This window comes from Excalfactoria chinensis, chromosome 3 (genome assembly GCF_039878825.1).
Source record: "Excalfactoria chinensis isolate bCotChi1 chromosome 3, bCotChi1.hap2, whole genome shotgun sequence".
NCBI classification, from domain to species: Eukaryota; Metazoa; Chordata; class Aves; order Galliformes; family Phasianidae; genus Excalfactoria; species Excalfactoria chinensis.
Window position 1 is genome coordinate 102,567,200 of NC_092827.1, and position 14,956 is coordinate 102,582,155.

General features: G+C 43.3%; 2 protein-coding genes across 4 annotated transcripts; one reads left to right on the top strand and one right to left on the bottom strand.

Annotated features, from left to right (window-relative positions):
- The first annotated feature begins 771 nt into the window (after positions 1-771).
- RPS27A (ribosomal protein S27a) lies at positions 772-2,642 on the top strand. The gene is made up of 5 exons (XM_072332409.1): positions 772-951; positions 1,161-1,215; positions 1,307-1,392; positions 2,015-2,146; positions 2,455-2,642. The coding sequence occupies exons 1-5, from the start codon at positions 904-906 to the stop codon at positions 2,602-2,604; spliced, it is 471 nt and encodes a 156-aa protein (XP_072188510.1). The 5' UTR covers positions 772-903; the 3' UTR covers positions 2,605-2,642.
- A 936-nt stretch (positions 2,643-3,578) lies between these two features.
- On the bottom strand, positions 3,579-14,898 carry MTIF2 (mitochondrial translational initiation factor 2). Of its 3 annotated transcripts, XM_072331951.1 has the most exons (14): positions 14,649-14,898; positions 13,017-13,248; positions 12,453-12,558; positions 11,122-11,293; positions 10,485-10,645; positions 9,373-9,549; positions 8,707-8,846; positions 7,338-7,462; positions 6,191-6,395; positions 5,522-5,774; positions 4,822-4,962; positions 4,522-4,686; positions 4,207-4,347; positions 3,580-3,876 (listed from the first exon to the last, which is right to left on the bottom strand). In XM_072331951.1, exons 2-14 carry the CDS (start codon positions 13,239-13,241, stop codon positions 3,707-3,709), a joined length of 2,181 nt encoding a protein of 726 aa, XP_072188052.1. In that variant the 5' UTR covers positions 13,242-13,248; positions 14,649-14,898; the 3' UTR covers positions 3,580-3,706. The 3 variants fall into 3 exon arrangements, with proteins under 3 accessions (XP_072188053.1, XP_072188054.1, XP_072188052.1); XM_072331952.1 differs by lacking the exon at positions 13,017-13,248 and having other exon boundaries at positions 3,579-3,876; positions 14,649-14,786; XM_072331953.1 differs by lacking the exon at positions 14,649-14,898 and having other exon boundaries at positions 3,579-3,876; positions 13,105-13,239.
- Between the last annotated feature and the right edge of the window lie 58 nt (positions 14,899-14,956).

Sequence of the window (14,956 nt, forward strand, 5' to 3'; positions counted from 1 at the left end):
TACCCAAACCAATGCTAAACCCTGAGCAGTACCTCCCTCTAGCGCTATACTAAAGCACAGACATAACACACAGAAGCTGGGAACGGCATGGAGGAATGTGTGCTATTACCATGTACCACTCCTGAGCATCATATGGCAATTTCCTTCCATACTGAGAATACATTTTCACTTAAGCAAAATGCTGACACGTAGACATTCTCATGTACGTGTACTAAAAGGGACCGGTGACCCATACTTGATGGTAAAGGAATTCTCAGCACTCTTTTCTGCACGCTTGGTGTGTATGCCGCAATTCATACAGCGAGCGACAAGGATTGTGCCTAGGACGCCATCTGCTGGCTGCTGTGGGTCACTGCAGCACCCGTCCGTAGCCATGCCGTGCTTACAGTCTGTGAGCGTCAGAATACTTCAGCCAAGACAGATTTCTTCCTTTACGACAGCTGAAGTCATTGGCTGAACACTCGGAGAAGTAACTTTTACTATTTAAGGCTACCTAAGCCTTAGCCTTATTTTGCCAAAAACCACTGACATAATTCTTACTGAATCTTCTCTGAGGTTAAGTCATATTAGATGCCGCGTTAATCACTTGGAATTAAGATTGCTGAGAACTGAAGGCACGGGATTCGAATCTGTAAGTCGTACAGTTCCCTTTTTCAAGTAAGAAAGCAAGAAATGAGAATGTGAATGCACCGGCGCTCGCTCACAAACTCCATCTCCCAGCAGCCCTCATGGCTCCCGGCCCCGCCCGCCATGCCGCCCTCCTCCCGCCCTTCCGCCGGCGCTGCTGAAACCCCGTGCGTGCAGCCGCGCCGCTCTTTCCGTGCGCCGCCATTACGCGGGCGGGACGTGCCTGAGCTGCTCTCCGCTGCCGCGCGTGGCTCCGGACCGGCCGCCGGCCTCGACATGCAGATCTTCGTGAAGACCCTCACGGGGAAGACCATCACCCTCGAGGTGAGGCCCCATCGCGCTGTGCTGGGTGAGGGCGGGAGGCGGCCCGGGAAGGCCTCACCGCGGCCCGGGCGGTGCGGGGCTGTAGTGCACGCGGCAGGCCGAGCGATGCGGGTCGAGCTGTTTGCCGGCGGGCTCCGTGCTCGGTTTGTTGCGGGGTTGTTGCGTTTTTTGTTTTATTTTGTTTTCCCCATTGCTTTGTTTCACCGCAGGTTGAGCCTTCTGATACTATAGAAAATGTGAAAGCTAAGATTCAGGATAAGGAAGGTCAGTTCAAGACGGTTCTCGTATCCTAATCTCAGTTAGATCCACGTGTGGTTTGCATTGCTTATCCCATCTCACTGTGTCTCACTGTTAGGGATTCCTCCTGATCAGCAGCGACTGATTTTCGCTGGGAAGCAGCTGGAAGATGGCCGCACGCTGTCCGACTACAACATCCAGAAAGTGAGTAGGAAGCACTGAGCTGAGCCGGCAGAACAGGCTGTGTCTGCTGAACTGAAGTGCTCCATCTAGACTGAGCCCAGCCAGCCTAGGTGGCACTCCAAGCTTGGTGCTGAGGCTAACGGCTGCTGCCACACAACTCTTAGCTGCTGGTCAGAAACAAAACATTTTCAGTAGCTTCCATTGCTTCTGCTCTATCAGCCCTGACTCTTGGTGCTGTGTGGCAAGTGAGTGACTTTGAAGTGCTGCATGCTCTTGCCAGGTTAACTTCACTGTGAGGCCAGGTGAGTAGTGGTGCCACTAAGAAGTGGAAGAACAGTGCACCATTTTCAGCAGCGAGTTAGGTTACATCATGAAACTATTCCGAAGTTTCAGATAAAACTGAGGAATGTAGACACAACAGATTCAGTGTTTATCTCTTATGGGCTTTGGAGTACAGCAGCACACGGTTCTGTGGAACAGGCTCACTTGCAGACTAAACGGCAAAAAATCCTTTTAGAACTTTCATAGCTGGAACTTGAAATCCTGCTGCTTAAATACCCTGAAGGTAAAAGAAAAAGACCTGCTTAAATACTACTCTGCTTGAGAAAGCATTTTGAGTTTGTTCTGTGTATTTCACAAATAGGAATCAACTCTTCACCTTGTGCTGAGACTGCGTGGTGGTGCTAAGAAAAGAAAGAAGAAGTCATACACCACCCCCAAGAAGAACAAGCACAAGAGGAAGAAGGTTAAACTTGCCGTGCTGAAGTACTACAAGGTATGTAGAGCTACCTCTTGAGGAAGGTTGGCAAAGATTAGGCCTCGCTGCAGAGGGACTGGTTACAGCATGTGAAGCCTGTAATTAGCCTGCATGTCATCAGATGTATTTAAAATCCTCTTTGCAAGTATCTCATCTGATAAATAAGATATATTTGACTGCTACCATCAGGCCCCGTTGAACTTTGCTTTGGTAATTCAGATGCAGGAACATTTACAGAAAATACTTTGTAGGAGAAAAGTGCTTGAAAATAATCAGCGCTAAAAGTGGCAAGTAGAGATGAGATATTCCCTCTTTGTCCTTGGCAGGTGGATGAGAACGGCAAGATCAGTCGTCTGCGCCGTGAGTGCCCCTCTGAGGAGTGTGGGGCAGGAGTCTTCATGGCTAGCCACTTCGACAGACACTACTGTGGCAAGTGCTGTCTGACATACTGCTTCAATAAACCTGAAGACAAGTAAATGTACTAGACAATAAAAATCTCAAGTTCTGTACCGTGTGAGGATTTATTTCTGCATGGTGTTTTCACTCCTCTGAGGAGCTAAAAGGGTTTTAAATTAGAACATGACTGCCAGCCCCAGTGAAAGTTGTTTCACTCTAGAACTGAAGCACCAACTTCAAGAGTGCCTTTGATGAAGACATTCTTTGTAGCTCTAGAATGCAGCAATATTATAATGCTGTCTTCCAGATAGATTTTCCCAGCTAAGTCATTGAGTGATACTAGTGACTGGAGAAGATGTAATGCCTAATATAAATTCTAGGCTACTTATTAACTAAAGGTGGTGCTTTGCTCAGGTTAAACTTGTTGCATTTTTTTAACCCCTATTTAAGATTGTTATATAGTACCTGCTGCATGGAATATATTCATCAGTGTGAAAATACTTGCTCTTTTTAAAAGAGCAGAGATCTGGTTTTTGTTTAAATTTAATTTTGTACCCTCTTAAGATTAGTTTCTTCCAAAAATGAGATGAAATCCTGCAGACCTCAGTGGCTGAAGTCCTGTCTAGCTTTACTTGTGAGGCTTACCTACTGCTAATAATTCAGTGCGTGAAATCACGTTCTAGAAATACTCCTAAGGTTAAAGTATTCTTTCCTCATTCTTGGTCAGAGAGGACAGTAATCTTTGACCTGCTTTTCATAGTGCAGCAAAATGTGAGTAAATTAGTCCTGGAAATGTTTATGTACAGGCAGAGTGACTGCATTTTATAAGGGGGGGGGGGGGGGGGGGGGGGGACAGGGGGGGTGGAGGTAGTGATGATGGACACACAAACACTTAGAAGTGTTCTGTTTAGATACGAGAAGGCAGTACTATTGCAGTCCCCATCAGGAAAACCAGCACCTGAAGAACAGTACCATTGTGGGGGGAAGAAGATGGTCTGGAAGAACATGTGCTCTGTTTCATAAACATTAAGTGCTTGTTGGAAGTTGGCTGTTGGATGAGGTTTGAGAGTGGAATAATACAGAAGCAGTAGGTACAGGGACACAGAAGAGCTTTTTCGTAAGTAGGTTCATTTAATATTAAAAGGGGCACAACCTCTATAGTGTTAGGTATCCAACCATGTTCTAAAACCCTGTATTCCAGGAAGTTGTCTGTTGCATTTCTTTTTCTTCGTAACAGATGATTTCATCTCCAATATTGAATTCTATATGCTTGTCCAAACTTAATCCACAATCCATACCTGTTTTTATTACCTGGACATCATCTTTATGATGTTTCAGTGATGATAAAGATCCTACAGAGAAAAGAAGAGGCAGAGTCCACTAACAGCATCAGGGCACAGAGATGCTTTGCTTTCCTTGTCTTACTTTGTTAAGATTTTAGATGTGGCTACAAAATTAAAGCAAGTGAGCCTTGGGATGATGAGCATGTGCAGCTAATGGAGGTCAGGCATCAGTGCTTTTTAGTGGGTGAATCTGTGCTGCTGCTTTTCTATCAGGTGGGGTGGTTCTGAATTCTGTTCTGAATAACACATCTGACTGCACTGTGACTAAATTCATTTGACACCAATTTCACAGGACTTCTGACTGCTGGACCAGGCTAGTTTTGTAGCCATTACACTTACCTTTCCAAATAATGTTCCCTTTACGGATTAACTTAAATTTCATCTTCTTGTCCAGCTGCCCTTTCTGTACTCTGCACCCAGCTACTGGAACTTTGTTTTTTCCCACTGTTACAGAGAAGGTGTCAAGAACGGAAGCTTCCCCTAAAAATAATAATAAACAAACTAAGTAAAACCAAGCTTCCATTTACCAAGCTCTTTAACAAAATAGGAAAGCAGAAACAGAGAAGTATGAAATATCTGATACAGCAAGAACACTTTAACAGAGAATAAATGTAAGGCTGTAAAAATCTAATTTAACACTCACTGAAAACTCACCGACTGTATTTTCCACCACGGATGGGGGTAGTCTGCTACTCAACTCATCTTTCAAATCCTCAATGAGTTTGTAGATGATGTTGTGAAGTTTAATTTTTATTCCCTTCTTAGCAGCCATCTTTTTAACAGTTTCATTGGCTTTCACGCTGAATCCATAAACAATGCCTGTCAAATATAACCATCAGCAACTGATAGCCAGTAATGACTTTTTAAAGTGAGCAAAAGCATTTGCCAGCTTCTGTAATGTCAGACTTGCAGCAGTTCAGTTTCTACTAACTAGAAGTTTAAACATACACTTACCATTAAATGTTTCAGCAAGACTTAGATCTGTTTCACTGATATCTCCCATTCCAAAATGAATGACCTCCAATTTGCACTCATCATCTGCATCATAGCTGTCCAGAACATTCAGAATAGCTTCCACAGATCCATCCACATCACCTGTATATGGAAATGGCAGTGCTGTTGACTTCATTAATTAACGCGATACTGAAGAATTAAGGCAACTCCACACTGTGCAAAATAATCCAGATTTTCATCTACTTAATACTCTCTTTATATTTCCTGCAGTACATTAAAACACATCTGAAAAGCCTTTTCATTACAAAAGTGAAATGGATAGATGTAATACAACTAGAAGCTTCACACTTACTGCTATTTTCAGGTCACATTTGTGTAGTTTCTCAGGTATTATTTTTAATGCACATACAGTACTGAACATGTGGTCAAATTGACTAATATGTAGCTGTTCTTTTCCTCTGGTCTGCTAATGCAGTACTGCTGCTCCTAACAGCTTGCATACACACACACACACGTGCACCCACATGCACTTCCAGTGACCCTCTCCCTTCCTTACTGATGGATGTTCAATATTCTGTTCAGGTTTAAACTGATCAAACTTCTGGTAACTAAAATTTTGCTAATGCTTTACAGCTATGCTGCAGACTGAGCATCTGAGAAACACAGAATTGATATGGTAGTAAATAAAACAGGAAAGCACCTTTAATGATTATTGACAGCACATTTTTGTCTACTTCTGCTCTCTCCTTTGGTTTTAAGAGCATTAGATGCTTGCCGGCCTTGTACAGGGCTGCCTTTCTCTGTCTCCAGGTCAAATGGGCTAAATTCTGTTGCTTCTTCTCATATTCCATTCTATGTTCCTTTTGCTTTGCTTCAATAACTTCTCCATCCTTTTTCATCTTCTCTTGTTGTTCAACGTAGGTTCTCCAGGCCACAACTTCATGTGCTCTTTGCTGGGCATGAAAAAAAATATATAAACATCTTTCATCTTTCAAATCACTGCACAGAAAATATCCACCTTAACCCCATTTTATCCTTTTGTTTCTTCTGTCAGAAACCGTCTCTCATAAAATTACAACACAGATACTGTTAAGCACCAGATTGTTCTCCAGGTAAGGTCACAGCATAGTCACAGAAAAGAGAAAACCATCTTTCTGAAAGCAGAGAGTCTAAAACATATCCCAGGTTAACTCTGAAACAGCCTGACTCAGGCCTTTAATACCCATCTTTCACCACTTTATGCTGGGTATTTAGAATACATATATATTTTCCAAATATGTATATTCTACTTATAAACAAAGAAAACCCTTATGTTCTTGCTTCCCATCTTACTGAGTATGACTATGCCATTAAACAGTTCTTTCTGTACCTCAGATTCCACTTCAAGGATTTCATCTCCTGCTGAAGGGACTTCCTTCCAGCCCATGATTTCCACTGGGATGCTGGGAGAAGCTGCATCTACAGCTTTGCCATTCTCATCAAACATCAAACGCACTTTTGCCCAGGTCTTCCCTGCAACCAGAACACAGCCTTTCCTCAGAGTTCCTCTTTGGATGATGGCTGTAGTAACTGGACTAGCAAAAAGCAGGGGGAAGAAAAAAAAGAACAGACCAAATTCAAGCAACACTCCATTAACAAAAGTAACCATTTTCAGGTCAGTTAATGTGAAAAAAAACAATGTTTTGGTGATCAATCACAGGCAGAATATTCCTGTGATACATCCTTGTCATGGTTTTGTGCTGTCAATATTCTACATCATGACATAGTTTACCACTATTTGTACCCTCAGTTAATGATTCATACCGCACATGATGTCATGATGTAGAATATTGACAGCACAAAACCATGACAATCCTATTAGCAAGCTAAGGAAAATTTAAAGTGACTTGTAATAGTAACCAAACCCAGGCTGCACTCCTCATTTCTGCAGATTAATGCAAGATTTGACATCTTCAATCTTCTTTTCAGTAACAGAATGACTTTGCATGAAGTGAATCCCTGCTCCTCCTCACTCAAAAAAAAAACACCTCACACCACACAAAAGCAAACCCAACTTCTCAGCCTTCAGTTTATTTTTAAAGAGGGGAGAACACACCTTCATAAAAGAGAATATGCAAAAGGATGACAATAGCTGGAAGAGTAAAATGTCAGACATTTTTGTTGCAAATGGTGGCGTATTTACTACATTATGACCATGAACTTCGTCAGCTCTGCTTTTCAGTGATGCTGAAATGCTACAACAGATGTATTTTTTTTTCCTGAACTGACAGGATTTCATTTTAGTAATACTACACTTTGTGCACTAGCACTTTATGATTGCCTTTTCTGTACATGATGCTGTAGAATGATAGTTTAATGCTTAGCTACAAGCACTGCAAACAAACTGTTTCAGTTCTACGTGCCTTTTTTTTTCTAATTTAAATACAACTTTAAACCTAAAAATTGATCACCTGCACTGTACTGCTGCACTGTTACAAACATCTTCATTACAGTTGCAAGGAACACAGATAACTTACCCTTTCCCTTTGTCTTTGCGAGACTCAATGATGGTACCCTCTACCAGACCTGTGTAATCTGCCTTCAGTTCCAACATCTCTGCCAAAACAACAGTTGCTTCTGCCAAAACCATCAGGTTGTCACCCTGTATGGAACAAAGCAAAACAAGAGTGTAGTAATGCACAAATTAAAAACATCAGAAGTTGAAATCAGCACTAAGATCTGCCATTCAATTCAGAACTTCTAGCAATACAAGACCAACAGCATAGGAAGGCAATAAACAACGTGACAGACGGTTAGGATGGCTGGTCCATTACACAAGACACATTAGTAAGGACAGTTTCCTTCTGTCTCTGTTCATAGCATCAGAGTTAAGGATGCAGAAGACGACCTTGCAAAATTCTGCTAGAGATGGGAATGAAGAAACCATCTTTATGGATGCCTACTTTGAAAAAGCATAAGGAAACAAATTCAAAGGAGATGACCTGTGATGCACTTAGAAAGACAGTGGTAAGCCTAAAACTCTGCTGCATCAGTTTGGCCAAAATTAAAGGACTAGCAAGGACTGAAGCACTGATATTGGACCCCTTGTTATAAGACACACATTGAGAAGGGCAGCGGAGCTGTGAGGGGTCTGGTGCACAGGTGTGATGGGGAGTGGCTGAGGGAACTGGGGCTGTTCAGTGTGGAGAGGAGGCTCAGGGGAGACCTCATGGCTCTCCGCAACAACCTGAAAGGAGGCTGTGTGAGGTGGGGTCGGCCTCTGCCCCCAGGGAACAGCCATGGGACGAGAGGGGATGGCCTCACGTTTTGCCAGGGGAGGTTCAGGCTGGCTATTAGGAACACTTCCTTCTGCTAAAGACCAGTGAGGCAGTGGTGGAGTCACCATCCTGGAGGTGTCCCAGAGCTGTGGGGATGTGGCACTGAAGGAAGAGGTCTTTTCCAACCAGAATGATTCCATGATTCTGTTATGTTAATCTTTAGCTATCAGCTGATCACACAATTGCCTGTCTTATCCCTGTAAGTACACTGCAATACTAAGTTACTGTAATAAAGTATGTGTTACAACAATATTTATTCATCTGCTTTTGAATTTTTTCCCTTCATTCATAGCATTATCACTGACCTTGATTTTGCACAAATATTACACTACCAGCAAAAATAAGAGGACATGAAAAACATTCATTACATTTCCCAAGGAAAAATGAATCAACAGTGATCACTGAGGATCTGAGGTTCAAAATAATTCTGATAAGAGGTAACAGCTCATGGTAACATGTCCAGTACCAGAAAGTTAAGCACTCATCTTCCAACTGTCAAATAAAAATACGTATGGATGCACATGTTAGACATCCATGAATGTGACTGTTTGTTTGACCAAAACTTTACCTTGAGTGCAGAAATATTTACAGCCTGAACATCACCTCCAAACTCCTCACAGACCACATCATGAGCCAGCAATTCCTTCTTCACTCTTTCAGGATCAGCTTCAGGTTTGTCACACTTGTTTATGGCAAGGATGAGAGGAACTAAAATGGGAGAACAAACCCATCACTAACCTAACAAAAACTCACTGCTACCTGTACAGTTGCAATAAGAGGTTAGAACAGATTGTGACTACTTAGAACAAATCAGCTCACTTTGCACCTACTCCCTACACAACCTTAGGAAACCAAAGGGAACTGAGCTACCTTAAGTAGAAGCTTGGAGGAACTACTGTAGAGAGGGGAAAAAAGAAAGAAAACAAAGCTACCTACAAACTACATGTGTTTTTCTGGTAAATCTTCAAATCCTGAAACAAATCTTTCAATATATTTAGGTGATATTGTAACATTCAGCATATCTTCAGATACCTTCCCCATGGAGGAGGCAGCAGGATGAGGGCAGTTTCCTTACAAGCGTTGTGGATTTAAATTCAAGCAGTTTCCTTTGAAAGGTGAAGAAATGTGTGCAAAGCACTCAATACAGAGCTACATGACAACACACACGTTGTATATTAACCACATGGCTTGCCACTCATTTATACAAGTAATATTAACAAGCTGAACACAGTACCTCCTGCATTTTTTGCATGTTCAATGGATTCTATAGTTTGCTGCATCACTCCATCCTCTGCTGCTACAACCAGGATGACGATGTCAGTCACATATGTACCTCTTGCCCGCATGGCTGAGAAAGCTGCATGCCCAGGAGTATCAAGAAAAGTGATCTTTTCCCCAGAAGGCAGATGCACTGTGAATAAATGATACACTCAACTTCACACATAAATCACTTAAAAGTTCCACCCACATAGTTACATGGATTTGTCCTGTTGAGAGAAAAGCAGACCAACACGTAATCTGGTTGCTCCCTACAATTTCCTGAGCAGAGTAAACGGAGAGGGAAGCTCTGGTCTCTTTTCACTGCTAACCAACAACAGGATGCACAGGAATGGCACAAAGCGTCCAGACTGGGTGTTAGGAAAAACATCCTCATTGTGAGGGTAGTCAAACACTGGGTAGGCTCCTAAGACAGGTGGCTGATGACCCAGGTGTGTCAGTGCTCAAGAGGCACTTGGATGATGACCTTAGTAACATGCTTTGACTTCTGACTAGCCCTTAAGTGGCCAGGCAGTTGGAGCTCTGTAGGTCTCTTCCAACTGAACTATTCTATTCCAGTTACCACATGTTGTGCTTTCCTTTTTCACTGCTTGCATATAAACTGGGTATGCTGCATCGTTTTACCTAGTGACCTATCAGCAAGTCAGCTTGTTGTCACAGAATCGCAGAATGGCTGGGGTTGGAACGGACCTCAAGGATCATGAATCTCCAACCTCCACATTTAGTACCAGATCAGGTTGCCCACGGCCCCATCCAACCTGGCCTTGGACACATCCAGGGATGGGGCATGCACAACCTCTCCTGGGCAGCCTGTTCCAAAACTTCACCACTCTCATAGTAAAGAACTTCCCCTGACATCCAACCTAGATCTTCCCTCCTTTAACTTAAAACCATTCCCCCTTGTCCTGCTGTATCCACACTTTCAAAGAGTTTACTCCCCTCCTGTTTATAGGCTCCCTTCAGGTACTGAAAGGCTGCAATTTGGTCACCCCATTGCCTTCTTTTCTCAATGTTTCTCTTTATGTAAGATAATCATTTTACACACACACAAGTACACCTGGACCATACCAAGAAAAGCACCAATGTGTTGTGTGATGCCCCCTGCTTCCATGGCTGCCACTTGAGTTTTCCGCAGACTGTCAAGTAAAGTTGTTTTCCCATGATCAACGTGGCCCATTATAGTAACAACTGGGGGTCGTGGAGTTAAGAATGCCGGGTCTGCAGGAGGTCTACAAGCAAGACAAAATACCTTTGGTAAGCATCAAAACAGTTCACCATGCCACCACCATGACCACTATGGCTAACAAACTGCCATTTGCCAGTACCCTGTGAGGCAGAAGTAAGCCTAGCTTCTCCCCACCATAAGCACAAACCCTAGATACATCACAGTTGCTCCCCCCCAAGCATTCATTCTTCCTGCTGCATCACTTAATGCAGCAATTCAGTGCACTGAAGAAGAGCTGGCTTTACCTCAGAGAACCACTTAGACAAAACTCACCTAAAACTAATCAAACCTGAACATCAGTGTAACAGGTAAAGAAACAAAACAGTATTTACAACATACAGTTTGTTATCTATAGTGTGTAGTTCTTGACTCTGATCACATCAGGTATCATCTGCACACTGCTGAAAGAAAACACACTACACAAACAACACTTGGATGAGCAAATAAGCTAAAAAGAACAAGGAATGGTTCATAGTTCACCGTTTCACTGCATCTTTGTTTTCTCTTTCTTTTTCTTCCCTCAGTTTTGCTGACTTATACTTCATTCCTGATTTTTTAACAATTAGCTTGATAGATTCTTCATATAAAATGGAATCTGGTTCAAGGGAATTGACATCAATATCTGTGTACAGCAGGGCTTCATAAACATGACCTGAAAAGAAGATAAAGACATTTAATAATCCCATCAAAAAAGCACATGGGATTGAAATGCACAAACATAATTTGTCTGTTAGTAGCTCAGATTGTTCCAACAAGTTTCATTCACAAAGCATTCTTGCTTTAGGCAGATTTATCTAAAAGTTCCTGTTACGCCACACACCTACAAGGAATAACTTCTATCCAAAAAGCCTATGAAAAGTGACCACCTCATGTGATATAAGGAAGAAGGAAATCTGATCGATCTGCTCATATGCCACTCTCTCCGGTAGAGGAAATAAGGACCATACTGCAGTAATCAAGAATTGTTAAACACGGACTTCAGCATCATTACAAATCTCTCTGAAACGCACTGAGATGAAGCACACTCTTGTTTCTCTTTTTGTTTCTAAGAGAGAAGTTTCCAGAAAAGTACTGGATAAAATAGATTAGGAATTGCAATTAGGAAGGCGTGTAATTATTCCAAATGTCAATGATCAAAGCATGTTAATAACTGGTTAGAACACCCTTGAAAAATGATTAAACTGAGCCACTGTACAACCAGGAATGGTTCATGGGATTACAGGAAACAAGCCTACTTCTGCAATGCAGTTTTAGGGAATCACCTGAAGAGGAAGGTGACACCATGCTCTCCCAGTTCTTCAAATGACTGCTTTAATGTAAGACAAGTTGCTCCTGAATCAAACTTATCCAAGGACTGGACTGCAGGCAGCTGCTCTTCTGTGCCTTCTCTCCTTAGCCCTGAACTCTGTGCTCACAGGGATCCATCTTCAACAAAGCAGGATGCAATGTTTCTCTTCCCACAATATAATTTAGCCCTCTGGGAACACAACCAGAGAGCAGCCTACCTGGATCTGAAGCCCATCTGCTGGAGAGATCTGGCTTCCTTACACTTAAATGTCCTCCCTGACAGTTTGCATGGCCTGGCATCTTTTCTTCTTCAACCTGGCATCGTGCCTATCAACATCTTCCTCTTCTCTGGTTAAATAAATCTGATGAAACAAGTTATTTGGTATGGGCCTACATTGCAAAGGGATGAATTGGTAACCACTAACACCCCCTTAGAATATCTTTGACTTCACCATTCATGGAAGTGGTACAACTGATAGACACACCACAGTTACATTTATCTTGAACAACAGAGAAGCTCTCACCTACGTCTTTACCCATTGCTCTTGCAAGTTCCTCAACAGTCATCTGCTGCCTTATCTCCACTTCCCCTTTGGTCATCAGTAATTTCCTCCTGTTCTTTTTCTTCTCCTGCATGGAATTAGACATGCATATAGGAACACAGAACTGGCATAAACTAACATATAATAAAAACAACATTAAAAAGACAGCGGTCTCAAGCTGCATGTTGCAAAAACATCTTTCTGTCTACAACACTAAGATAAACAAATGATTTAAAACACCCTACTGAACACTTAACATGTATACACACACTGCCTTCAATTGTTTTGAATTTTCACTTCTCCAAAACAAGGAAAACAAATCATTTTCTCCTGCCTTTGAAAGATTCACGATGCTGCTGGTAAAAGCACTTCAAGTCAATACTTGAGAAGGAGTCACAATACAGCCTTAAAATTTAGAATAGCTTCTGTATATTCATTAGTAAAACTTCCTCTTTTTCTTTTTTTTTAGTCATTAAATGCTCGGATTGATTTCTTGCCATTTGAAATTTAACATACAACCAGAGATTACTGGGTTTCATTAATTACCTCCTTTGTAGCTAAATATCTGCATGGTGATGAGGCAACTCTGATCAACTTGTCTTTCTCCCAGCACTGTGGATATGGATGAACAGACCTTGTGGGATGCACAGGTGACTGTACAGGCTTCCACTGTGCTCTGCAAACTCTCCTGCAGACAAGAGTGTGCAACTGACTGCAGGCACCATGGAAACGGATCAGATTTTCAAACTTCAGTATCAGCCTTTGATTCATTTCCTCACTGAAAATGCAAAAGGACACAAAGTTGCTCTCTGCCAGGATAATACTCAAAGGAACACAACACACAAACATCATAATTGTAGAATTTCTCAGGTTGGAAAAGACCTTAAAGATCATCAAGTACAACTGCTAAAGCTTGAAACCAGGCTTTTGGATACTGACAAAGTTGAACTACTTTGTAACACTGTTCATTTTTTGCTTTACCTTCTGGCCCTTTCACTATCCCATCTCAAACATGGATCTGTTAAAATAAGTTAAAAAAAACTTAGAAGCCTTCCATCCATCTCTACTGAACTTTAACATAAACTACTAAAATCATTACTCCAGGTTCCATGACATGACCTAAAAAAGAAGGAATGTCTGTGCTCTCTGTGCTGCACTAACAGCTTCCCTGCTGCAACCTAACTCTCCACATCTGTAAAAGCAATCTGCAAAGTGCCACTTACATTAGCTGTACCACTACTGCAGCCCTGTCACGGTATCAGTGTTGTTACGTGCACAGGGGCATCTTTCAAGGCTAAGCCGTGGTCTAGTAAGTGAACGTTTCAAGATTATAGAATCATATGATGTCTTGGGTTGGAAGGAACCTTGAAGATCATCCAGTTCCACCCCCCCCCCCCGCCATGGGCTGGCTGCCCTGGGATCCATCCAATCTGGACTCAGGCACCTCCATGGATGAGGCACCCACAGTTCTCTGGGCAGCAGTGCCAGGACCTCACAGCCCTGTGAATAAAATGTCATCCTAACATTAAACCTAAATCTGCCCTCTTTCAGATTAAAGCCATTCCCCCTTGACTGAAGTCCTTCTCTGCAGGGCTGCTCTCAGTCAGTTCTTCTCTCAGTCTGTACTCATGCCTGGGATTGCCCTCATCTAAGTGCAAAACACTGCATTTGGATTTGTTTAACCTCATTTCGTTTGCATAAGCCCACTTCTCAAGGCTGTCCAGGTGCCCTGGATGCCATCCCTTCCCCTGCTGTATCAACTACACCACTCAGCTTGGTGACATCAGCACACTTGCTGAGGGGGCACTCTGACACTGTGTCATTGCTAAGGATGCTGCAGAGCACTGGCTCCAAGGCAGACCCCTTCAGGACACCACTCCTTGCTGCCTCCCCTGGACACAGAGCCTCTGGCTGCGACCATCCTACCACTTCTTTATCTACCAAACGGCCCACTCTTTGAACTCATCTCTCCCCAGCTCAGAAATAAGGATGAGGCGTGGGAACATGTCAGAGGCCCTGCACAAGTCCTGGTAGATGACAGGTAAATGCCTCTGTCAGACCACCCCCCGTCATCCATTTTGCTAACCATCCCCTGTAATTCTCCTATTTATCCACTCTTCCCACTCAGTTCGCCACTTCGAGGCACCTATCCGCACCCGCAGGTGCCTCTCTCAGTACCTCGGCTATCTTCTCTCACAGGTGGCTCCGGACCATCCTCCTCCAAAGCGCACAGCTCTCACAACGCCTGAGGGCCAGTCAGGAACTCAAGAACCGCCTCACCCCGCAGCCAAGGGCGGTGAGAGGGCCGAGCTGCCCCAAGCAGCACCGCCGAGCGCAGCCGAGCACCGTCTCCACCGCCCCGCCGGCACTGAGGAACGCAGCAAGCACACACCACCGCCTCACTCCAGCCGAACGGCCCTGCGCATGCGCCGCGTGACGGGAACACTGCGCAGGCGCAGCGCCCTCCACTCTCGCGGCCAATCAGA

What these genes read in the sequence shown, in the direction of transcription:
- RPS27A (XM_072332409.1), top strand. Translation starts at nt 904, where the DNA reads ATGCAGATCTTCGTGAAGACCCTCACGGGGAAGACCATCACCCTCGAG. An exon ending in TAAGATTCAGGATAAGGAAG is followed by an intron (nt 1,216 to 1,306) that starts GTCAGTTCAAGA and finishes TCTCACTGTTAG; the next exon opens with GGATTCCTCCTGATCAGCAG. An exon ending in CCGACTACAACATCCAGAAA is followed by an intron (nt 1,393 to 2,014) that starts GTGAGTAGGAAG and finishes TTTCACAAATAG; the next exon opens with GAATCAACTCTTCACCTTGT.
- MTIF2 (XM_072331951.1), bottom strand. Translation starts at nt 13,241, where the DNA reads ATGAATCAAAGGCTGATACTGAAGTTTGAAAATCTGATCCGTTTCCAT. An exon ending in ACACATTGGTGCTTTTCTTG is followed by an intron (nt 9,550 to 10,484) that starts GTATGGTCCAGG and finishes ATTTATTCACAG; the next exon opens with TGCATCTGCCTTCTGGGGAA. An exon ending in GCTGTCAATAATCATTAAAG is followed by an intron (nt 4,963 to 5,521) that starts GTGCTTTCCTGT and finishes TTCCATATACAG; the next exon opens with GTGATGTGGATGGATCTGTG.